At 53.1% G+C, this 20,502-nt stretch overlaps 7 protein-coding genes across 7 annotated transcripts; 1 reads left to right on the plus strand and 6 right to left on the minus strand.

Annotated features, from left to right (window-relative positions):
* Positions 1-74: 74 nt before the first annotated feature.
* On the plus strand, positions 75-532 carry POX_b02924 (uncharacterized protein; the record flags this gene model as incomplete). The annotated part of the gene is made up of 4 exons (XM_050111831.1): positions 75-115; positions 201-238; positions 305-375; positions 440-532. 4 exons carry the CDS (start codon positions 75-77, stop codon positions 530-532), a joined length of 243 nt encoding a protein of 80 aa, XP_049972177.1.
* Positions 533-880: 348 nt separating this feature from the next.
* On the minus strand, positions 881-3,190 carry POX_b02925 (uncharacterized protein; the record flags this gene model as incomplete). Its single annotated transcript, XM_050111832.1, has 3 exons — positions 881-1,225; positions 1,291-2,973; positions 3,056-3,190. The coding sequence occupies 3 exons, from the start codon at positions 3,188-3,190 to the stop codon at positions 881-883; spliced, it is 2,163 nt and encodes a 720-aa protein (XP_049972178.1).
* Positions 3,191-4,283: 1,093 nt separating this feature from the next.
* POX_b02926 (DNA mismatch repair protein msh-2) lies at positions 4,284-7,206 on the minus strand (the record flags this gene model as incomplete). The annotated part of the gene is made up of 2 exons (XM_050111833.1): positions 4,284-7,100; positions 7,183-7,206. The coding sequence occupies 2 exons, from the start codon at positions 7,204-7,206 to the stop codon at positions 4,284-4,286; spliced, it is 2,841 nt and encodes a 946-aa protein (XP_049972179.1).
* Positions 7,207-7,988: 782 nt separating this feature from the next.
* On the minus strand, positions 7,989-9,425 carry POX_b02927 (uncharacterized protein; the record flags this gene model as incomplete). The annotated part of the gene is made up of 1 exon (XM_050111834.1): positions 7,989-9,425. The coding sequence occupies one exon, from the start codon at positions 9,423-9,425 to the stop codon at positions 7,989-7,991; it is 1,437 nt and encodes a 478-aa protein (XP_049972180.1).
* A 968-nt stretch (positions 9,426-10,393) lies between these two features.
* POX_b02928 (uncharacterized protein) lies at positions 10,394-11,053 on the minus strand (the record flags this gene model as incomplete). Its single annotated transcript, XM_050111835.1, has 3 exons — positions 10,394-10,597; positions 10,765-10,856; positions 10,942-11,053. 3 exons carry the CDS (start codon positions 11,051-11,053, stop codon positions 10,394-10,396), a joined length of 408 nt encoding a protein of 135 aa, XP_049972181.1.
* Positions 11,054-13,331: 2,278 nt separating this feature from the next.
* On the minus strand, positions 13,332-15,771 carry POX_b02929 (C2H2 finger domain transcription factor dvrA; the record flags this gene model as incomplete). Its single annotated transcript, XM_050111836.1, has 5 exons — positions 13,332-13,617; positions 13,669-13,838; positions 13,896-14,514; positions 14,604-15,142; positions 15,211-15,771. The coding sequence occupies 5 exons, from the start codon at positions 15,769-15,771 to the stop codon at positions 13,332-13,334; spliced, it is 2,175 nt and encodes a 724-aa protein (XP_049972182.1).
* Positions 15,772-17,894: 2,123 nt separating this feature from the next.
* Positions 17,895-19,170, minus strand: POX_b02930 (uncharacterized protein; the record flags this gene model as incomplete). Its single annotated transcript, XM_050111837.1, has 2 exons — positions 17,895-18,137; positions 18,967-19,170. 2 exons carry the CDS (start codon positions 19,168-19,170, stop codon positions 17,895-17,897), a joined length of 447 nt encoding a protein of 148 aa, XP_049972183.1.
* Positions 19,171-20,502: the final 1,332 nt, after the last annotated feature.

The following is a 20,502-nucleotide window of genomic DNA, read 5'->3' on the forward strand; positions in this document are numbered from 1 at the left end:
TCTTAAGAAGAGCTGCGAGTCACCCTTGTTGAACATACTCTGTGCAGTCAATATTATCGATCAGACTGCACACCATGGCTGCATCTATTGCTCCGGAGTGCAATGACATCAAAGAGTATGTATTGTACTGATTGCTCTCTGCGCCTGTACCCCCAAGGGACTTGATTAAAGGCAAAAGTACTAAGCAGAGTGGCGCACAGGAGATACGATACTTGTTTCTTGAAGTGGTACAGTGAAAGTATGATATTGACGCTGAAATGAGAGGATCTAGAAGAGTGACCTTTGCAACTAATCACGTCACCAGAGTACCTGCGAGGCAACACGAGTTCAAATGACTGCGAGGAGCTTTTCCAGAAATATAAGAAATGTCTAAATGTATGTCTCGCTTTGATTTCATACACGCATAATCATTCTGCTAACATACGCTATGCGAATAAAGAAATCCCTGAAAGAAAAGGGCATTGATACGATGCTGGATGATGCTCGGAAGAGCAGTACTGATACGGATGCCGAGTTTCTCAGGAAATCATGACGAGAAAGAGAATGAGTTGAGGTTTGAGCAAATTGTAACATATATCTTCACCTGCTAAATATACAAAGCTACGGTGGGGTCAGCATACCTAGCGTATTCCATCTCTGGTTCCTGAATCCTCTCTCGCAAGCCCACTCATCGAATCTACCACGCACGGGCAATATCGAGTGCATCCACTATAATAGCTGGTACCTAGGTATCTACATCACTTATTCATCTAACCTACCTTCTGGTAATCCTAAGACCATCATCTGCCCAAGAGTTTTGGAATTTTCAGTCTAGCAAGTCATATACGCACTTATCCGTTTGAACCATAATGAATTGTCATGTATTAGAAAGTGTTATAGATCACCGATAGCTACCTCTTCGGCGAAGATCACCTTGTCCAAAATGAGGCGGAACTTTCGGAACAGGATTATTCAAAGCGCTCAATCCACCCATGGCACTTCCACCTGCACTTCCATTTCCGCCTTTCTTGGGCTGAGTCAACATGGCCCAGACCTCACTCATGCCTGCACGACGTGCCGGGAGCATGCTGTATTGCATACTGTAGAGGTTACGGCGATGAATTGGGGGGACGAAGCGCCCCGTCATGAGACAAAAGATCACACGAGGAGCCAAGTAATGTTTGCGAAGACGGTGACCAAGCTGAAAGTATTGGTCGAACATGGCGCGGAGCGAAAGTGGGATGGACTGTACGTGTATGAATGTTAGCAAGGCAAGCGAGACAGGCATCATCAACCTGGCTTGCGACCAACCTCAAGGTGAATATAGGAAACTGCAGGAGAATCCGTTGGTTTGAGGTCTCTGCCCAAAGATTCCCGTAATTCAAATCGGATACCGCCTGGCAGACGGCGCGAGTCTTTGACCCTTAGCATGAGGGCAAAGAGGGGGAAATGGTTCAAGAATGCCAGACAGGTATCGAAGCCGGCTTTCATGGAAATGATCAACATTCGCGCCGAAGCAAATGTCAGGTAGAACACGATGACGGTCGGAAGGAGGAAGAAGAGAACTGTAAACAAGATGGTGCCCAGCAAAAGCTGGTCGAGGTCATAATCGCAAGAGTCTATCCGGTTGCGCAAGACATTGCGCTTTTTTCCGCGAAAAAGATGGAAAAGAGAGATGATGATGGTCAGCTGCCAGTTGAAAATCCTGGCAGAGGCGATGTAGAAAGAATAAATGTGGACAGTGAGAATTGACAACAGGTCGGAGAAGAGGGCGATGGGCATGCTTGCACCGGCGAAGCTCGAACAACCCACAACGTAGATGATGCTGGGGAGATACGGTTGCAGATTGGCAATCAAGGCCGCCCAATTCTCAATGACCCAGAGGAACAAGTCGCCGAGAAATGCTGCCAGTTCATTGTTCAGCTTCAACCCGGCCGGCCAGTCCATCAGCCACGAAATCGTTCGTTGCAAGCCCTCCACCGTCCAACCGGTGAGGACGGTGTTGATCTGAGAGGCCACCCAGTTTGCATTGTCAATGATATAAGACCCCAGAGCAATTCCGATAATCACATCATTCGCCACAAGCCATAAGCTATTGTAGAAACGAATGTAGTCAGGATGACTGGTGGTGACGCTCTCCCAATTGTCCTTTCGTTGGCGAAGCTTGACATATTGAATCGGCCAGTAACAAAACTGCTGCAATCGTATGTCCACTTGCTGGGCAGTTGCAGAAATGTCCTTGATAGCCGCCGCATCTGGCCGAGCCCTCCACTCAAGAACTTGCAGAACCACCTCAGCGACAGATCGATGTCCCACCAAACCGATCACAAAAACTCTTGTGATGACAGGCCACATCCACTGCCAAAAGACATGAGCCAGACACAGGACAACAAACCCCCACAATGTGGTGGCAGACTCGACCACTCGCTCTCCCACACTCATGCTTCGCTTGGCACGGATCCCGATGAGATTGGTGTTCTTGTGCATCAGTTGCGCCATTTCATAAGCACAATTGATTTGATTGATGATGAGCGGCAGAGCTTGCTCTTTCTGGGACGGCGCGTGCTTCACAACGGTATGGAACTTCAGTTTTTCAACGAGCGCCTGAGCTCGTGCTTTGTCTTTTTCCTCTTCAGAATCGATTTTGTCCGAGACCAGGCCGAGCTTCTTTGCGGATGCTGCCTTATCACCCAGGGCCAAAGAGATTGGGTTCAAGGACATATACTCCATGCGAGTTGGGTGCGGACGATCATACATGATGACCTGCACTGACAGATTCATGTCCGGTGGACAGTATATCTGCGGCGCCTTGGTGCTGGTCTTTGTATTCACGTACAGATGAGAGGGGTTGAAGGCATCCGGGGGTGATCGAGGATTTGTCGAACCGAGAACATGCATTTGCGATCGACCGCACAAAGTGAATATGCGAACGATGGGATGCGGCGCATTTCGAAAAAGGATACCGGCACGAAGCGCATTGTCGACATTACGCGGCTATTTCCGTGAGACGAGACCGTTGGTCAACATGCCGTAAATCCAAAGCGTACCCCGGCCTCCGTTGATGAAATTTTCTCACCTCGACATCCTCCAACACCGTGAGCACGAACAGATCGAGCTCCGAATTGCGCCACCCGACAATTACTCCCGCATTAGAGGACCGTGGTAGATCATATGGCCAAAAAACCCGAAGTAATCCATCGCTCATGAACATATTGTCATCGTTGGGACTCTCAGAATGAGCCTCGCGTCGCAGCTGTTCGCGGGCGGAAACACACCAGGTTCACGTGGCGTGGATGCTAATGATTCGATAAACTGATTAGTATTGCGTGCGGTCAAGTCCATTAATCGTGATGTCATCTCATCAGAAGAGTGCAATATATCTCTTGTGTGTAAAAGATCTTGAGCTTATCTCGTACCAGACTGCCTTCTTTCGCGGCCAAGTAGTTGATGGGTAGAATGAGAAGAAAGAAGAATATCGAGAGCAGAAGGAATCCTTTGAGTGTTCTTGTCTATACAGCGTTACAAGAATGAGAATGTATCAGTCACCGCTTTATCTCAGGGTCTCTCGACTCCCGCCAATATTGTCTCGCGGATGCACCGTGGAGGGGACGTCCTTGCTCCCAAGCTATGGACAACGAAAAACATACCACAACACCGTGATCCCACGCGAAGATGGCCAACTCGTAAAGGCGGGTGACAAGGTCCCACCGCGCGGTGATATAACCCGCAACAAAGATCCCAAGGGTAAGTATGGAAAAGGCGTGCATGAATCAGGGTATGTCCAAGCGTCCGCGGTTTAGTTGGCGCGCATAGCTGTGGAGGAGGGGGTGGATCAGGGAAGGGACGAAGGGTCGAAAATTCAGGAGGAGCTCAAGGCAATTGTGGTCGCTGTCGGTCCAAGGGAAATTGTGAGCGCGGTCAAATTGTCAGTGAAAGACTCAAGGTACAGTGAAGTAGTAGACGAGCTATGAACACTTCTGCCACTGATGCTCTAGAACGCGCGCCGGCGTTGAGACGATCTTGCATCACGTGATTGAGAACGACCGGGTGAAATAGACTATGGCCGACAGATTGGGTGGAGGAGCCCAAGTTTGCTTTATTCGTCAGTGGAGACCAACTATTTATAGCATAACGCGTTTATGATCATTGAGTACAAATGCTGCCGTGACCGAGACTTGAATGCGGTATATTTTGAGACTGTAAATAAAGCAGATCCTACATGCATGGAGTGGTTCTAGTAGCTTGAAGGAACCCGATCTGTAACGCCAAAACTCCTGCCAACCACCTGTGTGTCGCGAGTATCTTCAAAGAGTCTTGATCCCTTGGAACACCTTGTTCGCTTGCAGCCTTTCATCGGCCTTGACGAGGTCACGCATGATTTGTCGCTTTTGTTCAGAGCTCAGGGTCTTGCCCTCGATCTCGGTCTTCCATTTCATCAACAGCCCTTTAAGCAGGGCACTGCCCTCTTCCATCTCTTCTTGAGAGTACTTGTCCAATGAAGAGGGCTGCTGCTGCTGCTGCTTCTCCTCAGCAGTTTCAGCAGTTTCAGCAGTTGAAAAGTCTTCCAATTCTTCAGCCTTTTGACGGGCCATATTGACGACCTTTTCGGGGAATCGGACGAGCTCCGCGACGTGGATACCAAATGATTGATCACAAATACCAGGTTCAACGCGGTACAGCAGCGTAACTTGGCGCTTTTTCTTCTCGGCGCTAGCGGCAGCTTGATCCTCAGTGCCGTCTCCAATGAACGCCACAACGTGCAAATTCTTCACAGCCTTGGGGTAGCGATCCGCCAAAGCAGTGAGCTCATGGAAGTGGGTGGCAAACAGGCCAAAGCAACGAATTTCTGTAACAATGTGCTCCGAAATGGCCCAGGCCAGTCCAAATCCGTCGTAGGTGCTAGTGCCGCGACCTAACTCGTCGATGATGATCAGAGATTCCGACGTGGCAGACTTGAGAATATTAGCAGTCTCGAGCATTTCCGCCATAAATGTAGAGACTCCCTTGAGTTGCGAATCACTGGCGCCAACTCGGGCGAGGATGCAGTCAAAAATGGTGAGTTCTGCTTCCGTACATGGGACAAAGCAACCGGTCTGGGCCATCAGCGCGATGACACCGATTTGACGGATATATGTGGATTTACCGCCCATGTTGGGTCCGGTGATGATGAGGAAAGACGACTCGTCTCGAATTAACGAGACATCGTTCGTGATGAAGGAGATGTCATCCTGCATTTCCATGCAGGGGTGACGAGCTTCCTTGAGTACAGTGTTACCCGTTCCCCGCGGGTGCATTTTCGGCCTGACGTATCCAGCAGGCGCATGGACGGCAGCATGGGCAAAGCTGACAATAACGTCCAGATGAGCAAGCACACTAGCAAGCTGCTCCAAGACGGGGCAGTATGACGCAGCTACATTCACCACTTCGCTCACCAGACCGGTTTGGGTGCGGTTGTAGTTCGAGGATAATTGGTCGTGCTCTCGACGGAGAGATTGCATCGTCGATGTGGTGAAGTAAACGCCGTTTTTCTGTGTTGAACATTCTTGATAGCCCTTCTTGTTGCGAATGCAACCCGCTTCGGTACGGGTCAAGCGGAAGCACCAGCCGTGGACGCGATGATTCTCCATGAAGAGTTTCTTTTCCAGATCCTGGTTGAGGTCCTTTGCGACGCGACGGTGCTCAACGTCCATTTCGTAGCGAACCTTATCCAGCTTCTTACGAATCACACGAAGGCCCTCATCGAACTCGGGCTTGATAATGAATTCGTGATTTTCCAGCGCGGCAAGGTCGACCGTCGTCTCCACCATCTCTTCCAGCCGGGCCAGACTGTCCGAATAGCCCCGGAGTTTAGAAGTGTACTCTGTCTCCAGTGGTGACTGGTATTCTTCATCCATGACATCTTCCAAAGCTCTCACAAATCCGGGCAATCGAATTGCCACCTGGTACACACGAACCACATCCTCCAGATTAGCCTGCTTGCGTTGAAAACGCTTGGCCAGCCGGTAGAGGTCCGGAATAGAGCGGAGGTGCTCTTCCTGCATAGTCTGACGCAGCTCAGTGTTGACCACAAATGCCTCGACTAGCTGTTGTCGCTGCTCGATCGCCGCAAGATCCATCAAGGGTTGTTTGAGCCACTGCGACAACAGCCGACTGCCCACGGGCGTCTTGCAGTGATTCAACAGACCGAACAGACTCATACTCTTGGATCCGTCTCGCGGACCGGGCATCAGATTCAACGCCCGCAGCGCGGATGCATCAAGCTTCATATACTGCGATAAGTCGTGTTGATAAAGCTGATACTGACCAAAATTCGTAGGATCCGTCATGACACCCAGATACTTGATCAATGCAGACGCAGAGCCCATGGCAAGCTTAAGCTCCGTCTGAGGCAGAGTTGCCGCAGATCTCTCATCACGCAACAGCCGTGTCAGATCCTGCTCGATGTCGCGCACACCAAAGTCTGCGGCTGGCCTTTCAGAAATCGCAATACCACAACTATCAGCGATAGCCCGGATCTTAGCAAGCTCGGCGTCCTTCCCGGCCGAATCCATCATCACCAGACACTCCTTGACCCCGAGCTGAATGACCAACGACTCGAAATTCGAATAAATGTCATTATCAAGGAACTCGCTCACGCCCAATTCACGCACACTCGCATCCGCAAAGCACACGCCCACATTTCTCGCTTCCGAAGCACGAGCGGAAATCTTCACGGCGAGAATAATCGGTGCAGAATCCATCGACAATGCACCAACACTGCCCAATTCATCTTCCACGTCCTGAAGATTTCCCGGACTCGCCTGCTTGCCCAGTTTCCAATTCCCCTTGCCCGTCCCCGCAGAGACCCAGATCTCGACGCGCTTGTTGAGTCGGAACAGAGCCTCACGAAGGAAATTTCGGAAAACGGTCACGCTCATGGTGACGGAGGGAAGTCCGCTCGTCTCGCTCCGACCGAGATTTCGAATCACGGACGTGGTCTTGTAGACGGTGCGAGCGATGAATTCGGAATCGGCGCCGTGAGACGAGTACCAGTCTCCGCGGTCAAAGACGCGGATAATCTCATTGTTCTCGACTTCTGGAAGGGAACGGTAGAAGCGGATGAAACCGACTTCATCGTCGACCTATACCCGTGTCAAATCGGTGGGTTAGAGAAAATTGGTGCTCAAATATTCAAGGATCGTATTTTCCTCAGCACGGAATTACCTTGAGATCTGGCCTGGATGACATCTTGTAAAGTGGGATGCAAGATGCACGGTACGGTGATGCTCGGATCTTCACCAAAACACCCTCGGAGCAGTCGACCTCGAGCGAAAGAGAGCTCAAGACGCGTTCTGGGGAACAACGCGGTCACGTGCAGCGCCAACACGCGTTAAGTGGCTATCACTAGCGGAAACCCGATAGGATCATGGGCCGTAGCCGAGCAGAGAGGGAATGAACCCCTAATCATTTGCTTTGAAAATCCATGGCAGTATTTATTTTGTGATCTGGAATTGCTATAGAGCGAGGTAGAAATGGGGATCTGGGATTCAATCCTCATGAGCTGAATCCTTGTACAATTGTTTTCTGACGAGTCTGCTGAAGTCTCCGGCGCAGTTGATATCCCGTCATCTCTTGTACAAAGCGGACTCCACCGCAGGAGACTTCTAGCTTTCAATGCATTTTGCATGCTAAATACTAGAATTTGATGATCTATGTCGAGCTTATGGAGGCAAATGGGAGAGGGGCTTAGTGAACGATCACATTCACGATCTACATACCAGGACAAATGATTCAGGGAGAGAGTAAGATTGACTAAGATGCAAAGGAGCCTATAAGAGACGACCTCGTTCTAATATAATGCGCAATAGTTTAATAATATGAGTCCACAGTGGAGGGTATCAAGGCAACATGAAAGAAAAGACAACGCTAGAATGCAGAGTCGCGAGCGGGACCCAGCTTCGCGATGCAAGATGCAAAAGAAAAGAAAAAAGAAGATTCATCACTCCTGTGTATGTTTGCCACAGGATCTTTCAGATCTTCAGAATGGGTGTTGAGGCGCAAGCCGAGGGCTTCTCCCATTCAGCCTGGAGCTGTGCCACTTTGGCACCAAGCTGGTTGATCTCAATATCCTTACAAGACTTGAGAACGACCGAGCGAATATCCTTCACCGTGACCATGGTGACCCAATGGCCTGCCACACGAGGGTCAGCCAGGATGTCGAGACAGGCCTCGACCTCGTCACGAGGAATTGGAATTCGAACAGAATCCCGAACGTGGTCGATCATGGTATCCATCTTGAATGGCTTGCGCTGACTGGCGAACAAAGCCTTGATCCCGGTACCCGTATAAGCTGGGGGACGGAGCAGCGCCAAAATCCCCGCCACTTCCTCGACGCGTTCTGCGGCCGATCGACGGGTCATCTCCCTCTTTGTTGGCGCGGGGGGCAGCTTGGACTGACGAAGCTCTTTGTTCTTGATTCGGTCAAGGAGGCTCTGTCGTCGATTGAGTGGAGAAGCGAGGGGCTTGGACTGGCCAGTCTCGTTCTCCGCCTGCAGTTTCTCTGTCTTCATGCGAATGATACCAGATCGCAGATCCTGCAGACGTTGTTGGCCCTTCTTGAAAGCGGTGAACGGCGTGAGAGATTCGTGGATTGGTGCCAGGCCAAGCGATTCTAAAAAGAGCACCGGGCGATCTTCGTCCTTGGCTTTCTCCAGCGTTGGTTCTGTCTGCTCCCAGAGAAGATCCAGTGCCTGTTCAAATGCATCCTGGAGCACAGAGGGTTGCTCATCGATCTGCACATGTCGTTCCAAGCACACTTTTCCGAGGCCATAGTTTGCTAAGCGATAAGAGACGTCCTTCGCTCTCATACTGTGTTCCCATACCCACAAGAGACGCTGTAGATCTTTGGGCTGCACCTTTCGCTTTTTCCAAATCCGGGTCACGCTGGGGAGAAACTCTCGAAAATCGGCGGGGGAGATGGGCCCATTGTGCGCCATGTGGATGGACAGTGCTTGCACGAAAGCCGAGTGAAGGTTCAGAAAATCATTGATGCAGGATGCTCGCGGCGCAAGCTTCGGTTCGGGAACAGGCTCGAGGTTGATCGTGCGCTGTTTCGTGGGGGAGTCGGGGATGTCCGGGAGAGCAGCACCGACGGTGGAAACACGGGTTCGGCGGCTCGGGGTCCTTTTGGGTGACGCGTAATGACCACTTCGTGGGGACGAGACAGTCAATTGGCTGAATTTCAAAGATTTGGAAGGCGTGTTGGCTTCCTCGTCGAGCGATGGGCGACCGGCGCTGTCCACGTTCTCGAGTTCTTGCAGTTTCCTCTTCTTCGAGGGAGACACGGGCAAAGAAGCAGTCTTCTTTGGAGGAAGCACCGGCGTGACGTTAGCCTTGGTGGCCCGGCCAAAGCTTTGAATGGCCGGCTGAGCCTGCGTCGAGACCGTGGATCGGGCAGTGCGCGGCATCGCGGCTGCAAATTTACCCTTGGTCCGGGAGCGGGAGGGTTGTGAGGGTGATCGCGACCGGTAATCTGGATTTCAAGAATATCGACAGAGTAAGAGATACCGGGCACTTTCGGAGAGAAAGAGCAGGTGGGAAGGAGGTAATAGTTGGGCAAGTGGGAAAAGGTGATGATGATGGGGAAAGGAGGGAAGGGGAGGAGCAGTTGTACTTTGGTCAGGAGCACTTTGCGGCTAACGTGGGAAGGAAAAAGCAGGGCGCGAAAAAAAGCCCGACGCGTCGTGTCGCGCGTGGAGGCGTTAGTTCCGTTTCGGGTTAAATGAACGCGTCGGGTTATCGACCCACGTGAGATCCACTAATGATTGAACCCTAAGTACTTAGGAATTAATTGGTTCATTACTGTACATGATCTCAATTGAAAAGAGAGCTCGAAATCAACAAAAACAAATCCAGACAACTCAGGGCTCTCCTCACAAGAATGACATCAATGAGCGAAACAATTCAGATTGTGGGGTTGAGCTGCTGCGTCACTATGGAAATCAATTGGCATGGGAATGCTGCGGGAGATCGGCCGAGCTACAGCACGCTTTTGAATCTCCAGGCATTCGAGTGTAAAGTAGCACCGGTGCAGGGCGGGGCACCGACACGTTAATCAAGTCCGAGAAATCTCTCGCAAGGCTCATCAGACGGTATTATCACAGCACACGGGATCCTCGGATAGGCCTGGTTCCGTGCACCTGATGCGTATCAAGCTATTCCCACCGCTACGATACAGGCTGATGGCACGAACGATGTCGATGGAAAAGAGATTCAAAAATTTCATTAACTCGTTAGAATAAGGTCTCTGAGAATGACTCCCCAGATCATCAGCCAGACATGAGCGTTGTGTGTTCAGCCGGGCTCCTTGCATCTTGGGTCTTTTTCAACCCCATCCATGCAATGACCTGTTGCCATGGCCATCCCCTTCAACTGTCTAGGACTTTCCACTGAACCACCCGGAAACGGTGCCCTTGGCCTCGGCCGCCTTTTGCTCCACGGTGCGATCGACCTTGTCGACGGTAGCGTTGAACTGGTCGCGAGCCTCCTTGCCGTAGTTCTCAAGTTGCTTCTTGCCCTCCTCGAGGTGCTGCTTGCTGTTGTCGAGCGTCAAGTTGGCCTTGGAGCGGGCGTTGTCAATCTGGAAGTTCAAGTTAGTGGAGGAACGATCGTGCATCTCGGGTGGAGTCGCGGTGAGTGAAGGGACCGGGCAAGGGATGCATCACCTGGCCCCAGGTCAAGGATATGTGCGTGAAGTCAAATTGATAAATGTAAAGGGAGAAGAAACCACGCGATGGGAGGACATACAGTCTCACCAACTTCAGCACCGGCATTCTTGGCCGCGTTCTCAGCGGTGTGGTCATGGGGAGGCAGCTTCTCACGAGCCTTGTTGGCATCGACTACCGAGCGAGGAGAGATCGCAGTTAGCACCTTAACCTGGACGAGCAGATGGGTCAGAAACCCAGCGAGATGGGGCCAGCTCACTCTTCATCTCATTCTTCGCAATCTGAGGGTCACCACCAGCACGGTACAAGTAGTAACCGCCAGCGCCGGCTGCGGCGAGACCCAAGTAGAGACCTGTGCGAGGCTTGGACATGTTGACGATGGGTGAGGGGGTGATGTAGTGTGGTGTGGAGAAGTACCGTGAGGTCGGGGAAAAGAACGGTCCGAGAGGAGGGATGAATTGAAGAGTTATTGGTTTTGAGAAGAAAAACAGGAGGAGGAGGGAGTTAAGAAGTATTTCAACACTGCAGATGGTAGATTCATCGCAACTTTAAATGACGGGGGGGGGAACGAGACTGGGGTCCCAAGTCACCAGACTTGGATTGGAGACGATGACGTCTTTTCTTTCCGAGTCGTTTCAATCGTGGGGACTCGCGGAGACGGTCTCGGGCCTTGCATGATGTTCCGACGGGACCGCCAGGCTAGACCCTCTGGATTCTCTCCACCATCCAGCGTACACAATTCGCACTGAACGAGTATGATTGAGTGCTGGACGGTCTCGCTGTTCTCCGAGGATTCTGGAGAGAGTGGCCGTTATAGAACAAGACACCTACACCCATTCCTTGATGTTCTTATTCTCGCACAATACAACTTCCACCCCCTTTCAACAGTTAAAGCCAAAATAGTACATGGTACAAGAACGGAGAACCTCCAAGAACAACAGCTCTACTACCAGACTTGGACTAGGTAGATATGCTTTACATCCACTCGGGTACCATATTCTCACGACACACACACACACAGAGCAATTTCTCCACGCAGACCAACCTCTCCCTTCCAGGAGGGCCAGTGCAGCTCTCCTGTCAACCCGTAAACCAGCCTAGTCCGGCGCGCTTCCAGTGGATCCACAGCTTTGCATTTGCGTTGCAGAGACGACGTCATGAGCCAGTCATTCTGCCCGGGTCCGCCTTGCTCAAGCTCTCCGCAGCCCCCTTCCTTACCAAACAGCATGAAGCTCCCCTCGGCGGTCATACTACCTCCCACCACCGCGTAAAGAGGTCACTGCTACAGTAAACGATCATACCAGATAATGGTTAGTGCTGAGAGACACACTGGAAATTAATTATGAAGGACACCAGTCCAATGGGAACGTGAGGGACCGACTGTAACTAGATACCTTCCAACAGAGACGATGGGGTCCGCCGTAGACATGCATGATGGATACCTCCTCCGACTTGACTCTCAAGGATTGGGCAAACTCCCGCAACCATGGACCAGGGGTATGATTCTCGTGGTGTGGGGCAAATTTCCGATCGGGACGGGAGAGAAGAGGAAGAGAGTCGGACGCGAGCGAAGGAGAAGAAGTCGAAAGACCGTCATAGGCTCAAGGTACGGTATATTCCGCGGTATTGCACGACTTGACGCGCCTGGAAATATCTTTGAGGTTGAGATCTACGAGGTGAGGACTGGCAATGGTCGTCAGGGTAGATCACTACCTATACATGCATCAATATTCATTGGATTCTATTTATGAGTGCCATTTTGTGTAAATGGAGGTCGATGAGGATACAAGCGACACCTCACCTTGCTGCTCCCCCCCCTGAGCTGTAGGGAAAGAGGGACCAACGCTGATTCATCAAGACTTGGAAAACTAATGCTGAATGAAGAGAATCTTACTAGCTCGCTCTTCACACGCAAACCTCACACAGGTTACGGGATCATAAAAGTGGGATATCGCTACTTTCTACGATCACAGGCGAGCGACACTGATCATGTCAAGAGGGATCCGCCACGCTCATGGAAGAACCCCAAAAGGTGGTATGTATAATAAGACAGGAGCAGAAACTATAGAGTGTCGTTCGCAACGGAGCCCCACGGTCAACTTGTCGACAAACAGCACAGCCGCGAGACGAGAAGAAAGAAAAGGTCCAAGGACGGAAGAAGAGAAGGTCATTGCAAACTCAATCAGGCGCAGGAAAAACCAGAATCACATGAGTGGCAATCAAACGCAAAAGTCCGTCGAGAGCACGGCAGATAGAGCCGGACAGACAATGATGAAAAGAATAAGAACAAAAAAGAGATCCGTGCCGGGATAGGACGCAGAGACTTGGCAGTGAATAGAAGGAGACTGATGGAGAAAAAAAGACACCGCGCCGATTTTATCGAGGGGGTCAAGGGAAGGGGAGGGACAGGATGGGAAATGCACACACAAGATGCCATCCAGATAGACCCTGTTCACAACGCCGGACTATGCATCAGAACACCCTACAACTGTGCAAGTAACCACAGCACGCACCGGACTCCGGAACATGTAAAAAACAAGAATGGAACATCGAAGAGAACAGAGCAGGGCAGGTTAACCCATGGCAGGCAAAAAGGAAAAAAAAACCAGTGGGACACAAGGGGACGGACAAGGTTCCCAGTTTCATATGTCAGGTCGTCAAGGTCATTAATTCGTCAATGGCGGAGAGGCCTTTCACCCAGGTGGTTGCAATTGTTTCCTGCGGTGAGATGGGAAAGAGAAACGAGACAGGTTTTAACCTCGCCAGTACAAAAGATGGTGACGAGGACACGAGGGCGTGAGGGGTGGTCAAAAGGCCAGAGGTGACGGTGCTGCAAAGTCGGAGAGAATTGAAATTGTTCTTCAGATGGAAACGGGACCGCGGAGGGAGGAAAAAGGGGTGGAGGGGGCTGGGAGGGACGGAGGGGATCCCAAGCCTATATAAAAGACTTGGTGGACAAGGGAACAGCATGACCGGCGCCCCTCACATGTACATGCGGGCGGCACTCTTGTTCTCACTGGTCGCAACCGCCACCAAAGCCTCGAGTCGACCCATGCCATTATCACGCGGAGGCATGTGCGAATAAACATCGGTGCGGGGCTCTCGATCAGCATGACCCGGGTAGCGATCAGAATGAGATGCTTGTCGTCCACAGATCTAAGACGGCATTAGTATCCGGGCTGTGGGCCGTCCGCTCGAGGAAGAGAGTCCTACCGGTTGGGGGTGTTCGGATGGCAACGCGGAGTCGTGTGGCTCAATGTAGCCACTGCTGTGGACGATGGCCGGATGGTACTCAACCGACGCCGTGGATGGAGTATGGACCCCTTCACTGCTGCTGGAATCTTCGGGGGACATCTGCGCCGGCCGACTACTAGTGGACAGGTTCGCACCATGCCCACGGTGCCTCTCGGGGCTGCGTTCGGCGGTCGGCGGGAAGGTCGGCTGATAGGAAGACGAAGGCCGTGAGGACACGCTCTGGAGTTCGGCAATGGTCTGCTGACTCCATTGGCTGGCGTCGCGGGACCCTCGTCGGTCTCGGATGTCAAGGCCGGTGAGATTGTGATGCAGGCCCATGTCCCAGGATACATGACCGCGTCGGTGACCAGGGCCAGAGATTGGAGGGGCGGGCCTCACCAGCGGAGCCGCGTAATTGTAGCCAGACCCGAAGTGATGAGTGGGTGGAGGTTGGTGAGGGGGAGGAGCCCGGTAATGGTTATCAACCAACATCGGGCTCGATTTGCGAGTGGGTGGCGTGAGGGGCCGCTGTTGGGAGACAACCTTGTCGAAGCTTTCAATGCCGGGCAGCCGCGGTGGTTGATCGGTGGTAGGACCGCTGCCGGCGGTGATAGCTCTCCAGAGGGCCCGTGGATGGTATCCGGAGTCTGATATTGACTTAATCCACTTGTGGAAGGCCGGCCGAACACGGGATAGGTTGACGGGTGCCATGTGCGTCTCCGCATCTCGGCCTCCGCAGCACTCAATGTGCTTTCATCTCGGGATGCCGGGTAGTTGGTGCTTGTCGGGCTAGCAAAGACTCCGGCCGCATTCGCGTAGGGATGATGGACCGCCGGTGAGCCATAGGGTGGAGGGTATGTGCCGCCATGCTGGGCCAGGAAGGGATTGCTGCTGGAAGGCACGGACAGTCGACGGGCTGCGGTCTTCCCCTCCCAGAAACCCTGCGTTGCGGCAGACGACATGGGAGAGGCATATTGAGGACTGGCGCCGGGGCCAGCGGCATACGCATGTGAGGGGGTGTAGGGCGATCCGCCAGCGGAAGGACCGGGCAACCCACGACTTTGACCGGGGGGCGTGCTGGGAGGTTCTCCATCGGCTCTAAGCCCAGACGTGCTCGACCCGCGGGGTCGTTCGCCATGATGAGTGGCGGAGGTCGTCGACGAAGCTCGGGCGCTTGACTGAACGTGGATGCGGTGGACGCGATACTCGAGGTCGATAGGTTCCGACTGTGGCCACGAGTATGGGCACCCTGACTCCCTCCCGTCCCAGCACGCGCCCGACCGGTCGGACGCACTCGATCGGTGCGCACCTGGCGTTGAAACCGAGTTCCCGTCGCGGCCAACGAGTCCCCTGGAATCTCTTCGTTGACGTGCACTGTCTGCGCATGCTGGCGTAGGTTGTCCAGTCGCGAGAACCGTCGGGAGCAATGGCACTGGAAGGGACGTTCGCCCGTGTGCTTCCGGATATGGCGAGCCAGATGTTCGCTGCGGGTGAAGCTGAGGTTGCAAGGGGGGAAATCCGTGCAGAAGAAGCGCTGACCCTTCTTCTTTTTCGATGGCGGTGCGCCGCCTAGTTCGGTCTCTTGGTCGGATCCATCGCGCTCACCCTCCGAGTCAACGTTCATCGCATCCTCCGATACCACCGAACTCGTTCTTGCATGTCCCGGGGCGGAAGGTCGCGCCGAGCCCGATCCTCGACTGGACTTGTTGCCGACGGCATCGGCTGATTGATCTGCGGGGGATGATCGATCTGATGTGACCGAGACGCCGATCGAGTTTGCACGAGGTGTTTGAGTACCGTCCATGGTGTGGTCGTCGGTCGCAGCCGAGGTGTTGACGGGATGAAAAGAGGTCATGAGGGGCGACGTAATCGGGTGGAGGCGAGTGATGTCAAGCTTGGTCGCGTCGGAGACCAACAATCACAAAGGCAAAGACCACGGTCGTAAGGGCGACGATGACCTGATCCACGTCACTTGGATTACGGACCCCGGAATCCAGCGGGGAGAAGTTTAATTTTTCGTCGTTTTCCTCTCTTGTTTGCCCGTTCAGTCGTGTGGTCGAGGGGGTCCTGGGCGGCGGCGCCACGGGGGGAAAAAAAGAGAGAGGGAGGGAGAGAGAAGGTATTATAAGGACTTAGATTGCGCTCACTGTGGAAAATATGCGCAAAGTGGTTTTCTTTAGTATATAGTCATCGTAGCATCAAAGCGGATCCTGGAGGGTTGGGGACAGGGAAGAAATATGGATAGGGTAAGGCGATCCACAAGAGGGTTTCTTTTTTTTTCTTCAACACATACAATTTGGCGGAGTCTGGGATGTGGACTCGGATGCTCACCACCACTTTCCAGCACTCAGGCACAGTTGCAAGCTTCGCAGCCGGAAGGGGAAAAGGTACGAAGGAGAGGGGGGAGAGCCGAGGAGGGGAGAGGAGGGGAGGAAGATAGGCGGCACTGGACGGACGTCACAGAGAGTGGGGGTGGACGAGAGGGCGAGGATGAGAAAAGAGAGAAAGGAAGAGAGAGAGAAAACGCGAGGGTTTCGAAGATGGAATGCACAGCTGGGTTTTGTCCCGACGACGCAAGGAGTCGTGCACTTGAGAAGGACAAAGATTGTTTGGTGGTCAGATTGGGAAGAGAAGAGAAGATGGACAATTAGCCGACCGCGAGCATCTCTCTCAGCCAGGGGAGGGAAGAACACGAATGGAGCGAATGAGGCGAAATAAACTGGGATCGACCGGGAAGTCGAGGACTGGGAAAGCTGAGAAAAGGACCGGCCGGGTTTGGTGGAGAATCGGAGGGTGGATGTTTCAGGTTTGTGTCTGGGCGGGCTCTGCCGAGAACTGCTGGCGAGCACTGCTCTCGAGGATGGTTGACAAGGACCGAGTAGGCGGACAGTGCGATCGAATCGGTGCTGATCTGATATCTCGATCCCGGCCGAGGAAAGGGGATGAGGATGGAATGGACGGCGGGGGGGAGAGTGGGAGAGAGAGCAAGAGCAAGAGGAAGAAAAGGCACCAGAGACACCCGATCCGAAGAAGGGTGAGCTAGCGAAGAAAATACAGGGTTCAACCAGCCAGGGTCGAGATGCAATTGTAGGTCTCCAGGAGGAGTCCAATGAGATATAGCACAAAAGTGGGGGATCAGTTGCAAGGTCTCTCGTTCTGTAAGCAGGCCTGCAGACACGAGGAATGTGGCACGTTATAGACGCGGGAGTCAGATGATGGTCGAATCAGATACCAATGAGCAGGGGGTGTACGGGATAGGACGTGTACAGGATCGAGTGACGAAGGAGAGGGGGGAAGAAAGAGATTGGTTGAAAGCTCGAAAAGTGATGAGATGAGAAAGGTGTGAAGGAGAAGAAGAGGAGAAGAGGGAAGACAAGTGGTAGTTGAGTGATGGTGGTCGTGATAGGCCTGTGGAGAGAGAATCGAGTTGGGGGGAGGGGGTGGATGTTTGACAGAAGGACTCGAGCGATCCAGACATCTGCCCGAGCCAGGAACCACCGAATCGAGGACCAGTGGTGACGACGAGAGGCTGATCGGATGTGGGAGCGCCAGGCGAAACCCAACCACCGGCGTTTAAGGTACACCCTGTGCCCCGGTCGACTTCAGGCCGACGGTTCTGGCCGGAGCACCCGGTGGAGGAGGGCACAAGGTACGGTGGATCACGCCCAGGACGTGACTATACCGGGAGTGGGACTAGGAGCAGTAGACGAGAGAGTACCACGACAATTGCAACCACGACGAGGAGTAGCAGCCGCAGCAGAAGTCGTAGTCAGAGTGAGTACTGAGGAGGAGTTACAGTACCATCTCACCGATCATCATTTCCCTATTGTCCCTCCATTGAGTATTCATTGTGCACGAGGTACCATATACTTCGTCATCCTTGACTACAACACTTCACAGGCTACGAACGATGGAGATCCATCTTGATAGTTGCTGGAAGCACCCGTGTGGGGGGTATCCATCACACCCGACTTGCTTCTAGACAAGACCAGTGCTCTCCCGGACACTGCCGATGCCAGGAGGAATTGACTCGAGAGAGGCTTGGAGGGCGGAAGAGCGACAAGACCCCGAGGGTGCCAGAAGTTCCACGGCGTCCACGCGTTGGGTCCTTCCGGCCCTACCGACGCAGACTCGTCGTTCTACCAAAGGGAGGGCACCAGGCAGGTCACTGGATACTGGAATATGGTCGAGTGCGACGATCCATGCAACAGGGACATGTCGCTAGTGACAAGCAAAGTCATCGGGTTGGAGCCTCACTCCGACTTTTGTCGGCCCCATCCATAATCTTGTCCGCCTTCTTGATGGAAGAGTATATCCCAACGAGTAGAGGCGACCCTTCGATTGCGTCTTGGAAGGTGGATATGTGTGGTCTCTGGTATGCGCACCAGATGCGCTCCAGATGTTGGGCCATCAGGTGGAGGGGTTGATGTCAACCTTGTCAAAGTCCTCCTTCCCAGCACGCTAGACCAAGAGCGGCCTCTGCGAATAGTTTCGACAGGGATCTCGACCCTCGTGAACCTTTCCTCTGTCTCCCAGTTCAAGGTTCGGAGGCTCGAGATTCGAGGTGCGAGGTGCCGGGTGCTAGGTGCCAGGTCCTCGGGGGACCCACTATCCAGAAAAACTCGGAAAACGAAAAAGAAAAAGGAAAAAAAAAGGCACCAGGCACCAAAGAGATTCAACGCAGAGGAGCAGCAGGAGTAGAAGCAGAAGTGAATGATTCATAGGCGCTTCTCCAGTCTAGCCCATCCGGCCAGTCAGCAGTTGTCAAGGGGGGTCCCACTCTTGGAGGATCAATGGTCACAAGTGCACAAACCATGGATACGGCCCCCGGATACAGACGCCCTCAGATGACTTGGCCTGTGGATGCAAACTTCAGGGTGGTGCCCGGGAGAGGAGTCTGTGGTGACTGCTCAGGGCTCCATGCTTGGAGCTCATATGCCCGAGAATGATGGCCCTCCGAGCTTCCGGCAGCTCACGTAACAGACGAATGTGACGGGTGTGGCAGAGACCCTGGAAGATTGATCCCGCTGGGGCGTGCCCTTTGGGGGGCAGTACCCATCCAGGGCTGATTGCCATTCACCGAGGTCGCACTGCTGTACTGTCGCACCAGGTACACGGTATGACTGGGCTCGTGGGCTTCCAACCGTGCGCCCAACCGTTCCGGGACTGTTTGGTTCGAGAGTGGAGCCAGGAAGAACCAGGAGCCGGGCAAAGCGTGCCAGCCGATCGGTCGAGACCGTTGGCCAGGGTGCATTTGACTCCCCCTCATACCTTCATTACCCTACCCTCCTGCATGCCCGGTTATTGCAACGGCCCTGATGTGGCTGTTGCCCGACTAGTCACTGTTGGATCAACCCGGCCAGCCCGAACTGGGTCGAGGAGCAGGAATGGCTCATGCCTCTTGGTCCTTGTCGGTGCTGCTCGAGATCTGCCCTTGATCAGGTTATCAATCGGTCTCGATCTCGACGTGATTGATTCCTTTCCCCCCCCCCCCCCCCCCCACTTTCAGATTTCACCTCTTGACGCGGGTGCATCTTTGCAAGTTTGTTCATGATTCTCGGTCCTCGCTATGCGATGGATTTCCCCTCCCCCTTGCATGGACAGCGAAGCGCAAATGTGGCCTCTCATCCTGCCGTTCATCATTCGAAATAAATTTCCAACCTTGTAAAGACTAGATGGTCAACATCCACACAATACAGCACATACCCGCACATGTCCTTCTCAAAAGGAAGACGACCCGATCGCAACCACAAAAAGTATATGATAAATTCCAAAAAAGGCACTAAAACCACCACCAAAACAAACCAAAACATCCCTCCTGTCGATCCTCGGGATTTCCTCGGCAGATGAAAATGCGTCACACTAGTTTCGATCGGAGAGGATACTGAGATGGGCAAGAGAAAACGGGGACGTGACTGTCTGAGGTCATCCATTCTGGACTCTCTCCCTCTTCGTCATACTTGCTCGGCTTTTCCCCGAATGGACCGGCACGATTACGCAGTACAGCACTGGACGTCAGGACCTCCACCACACAAGGGCACCGTGAAGCATGCACACGCCGATTTCAAATTGTGCACCCTGACACCAAGGGTACGAGACAGAAATCCTGGTGGAGGGGGCTCTTGTGCCATCGTAGCTGTGTCCTGGAGAGCTGTAGAATAACATGCATGGACCTAAGCCGCATCGACGTATCCTGCATGATCGAGTGTCCACAAGGTGTACACTACGAGTCCGCGGCACTGGGGTACTCTCAAGGCGACTACTGCAAGCCCTGTCTTGATCTGGGGCGGTGGCGCCGGCCAGGTCAGGTCAGGTCAGGTCTGCTGCTGTTACTCCACAGGCCAGTTCTGTGGTCCGTCGAGACGCCGCACGGTCTTGGTCTTTCCACTGCGCAGGGTTCCGGATTGAATCTCCAGCCCTGATACTTCCACCCGCTGAACGCAACATTATTTCCACAGATGTGCATCAGAATGAGCCCCATGGAGCTGTTGACGACGAGAGTTTGTTGAAAATCATTCCCGGGGGACCTACTCAATATATGATGCGTCATCAAGGGCAATGAAAAGAGAACCGGAATAGAGATGAC

This window comes from Penicillium oxalicum, chromosome II (genome assembly GCF_001723175.1).
Source record: "Penicillium oxalicum strain HP7-1 chromosome II, whole genome shotgun sequence".
In the NCBI taxonomy this organism is placed as follows: domain Eukaryota; kingdom Fungi; phylum Ascomycota; class Eurotiomycetes; order Eurotiales; family Aspergillaceae; genus Penicillium; species Penicillium oxalicum.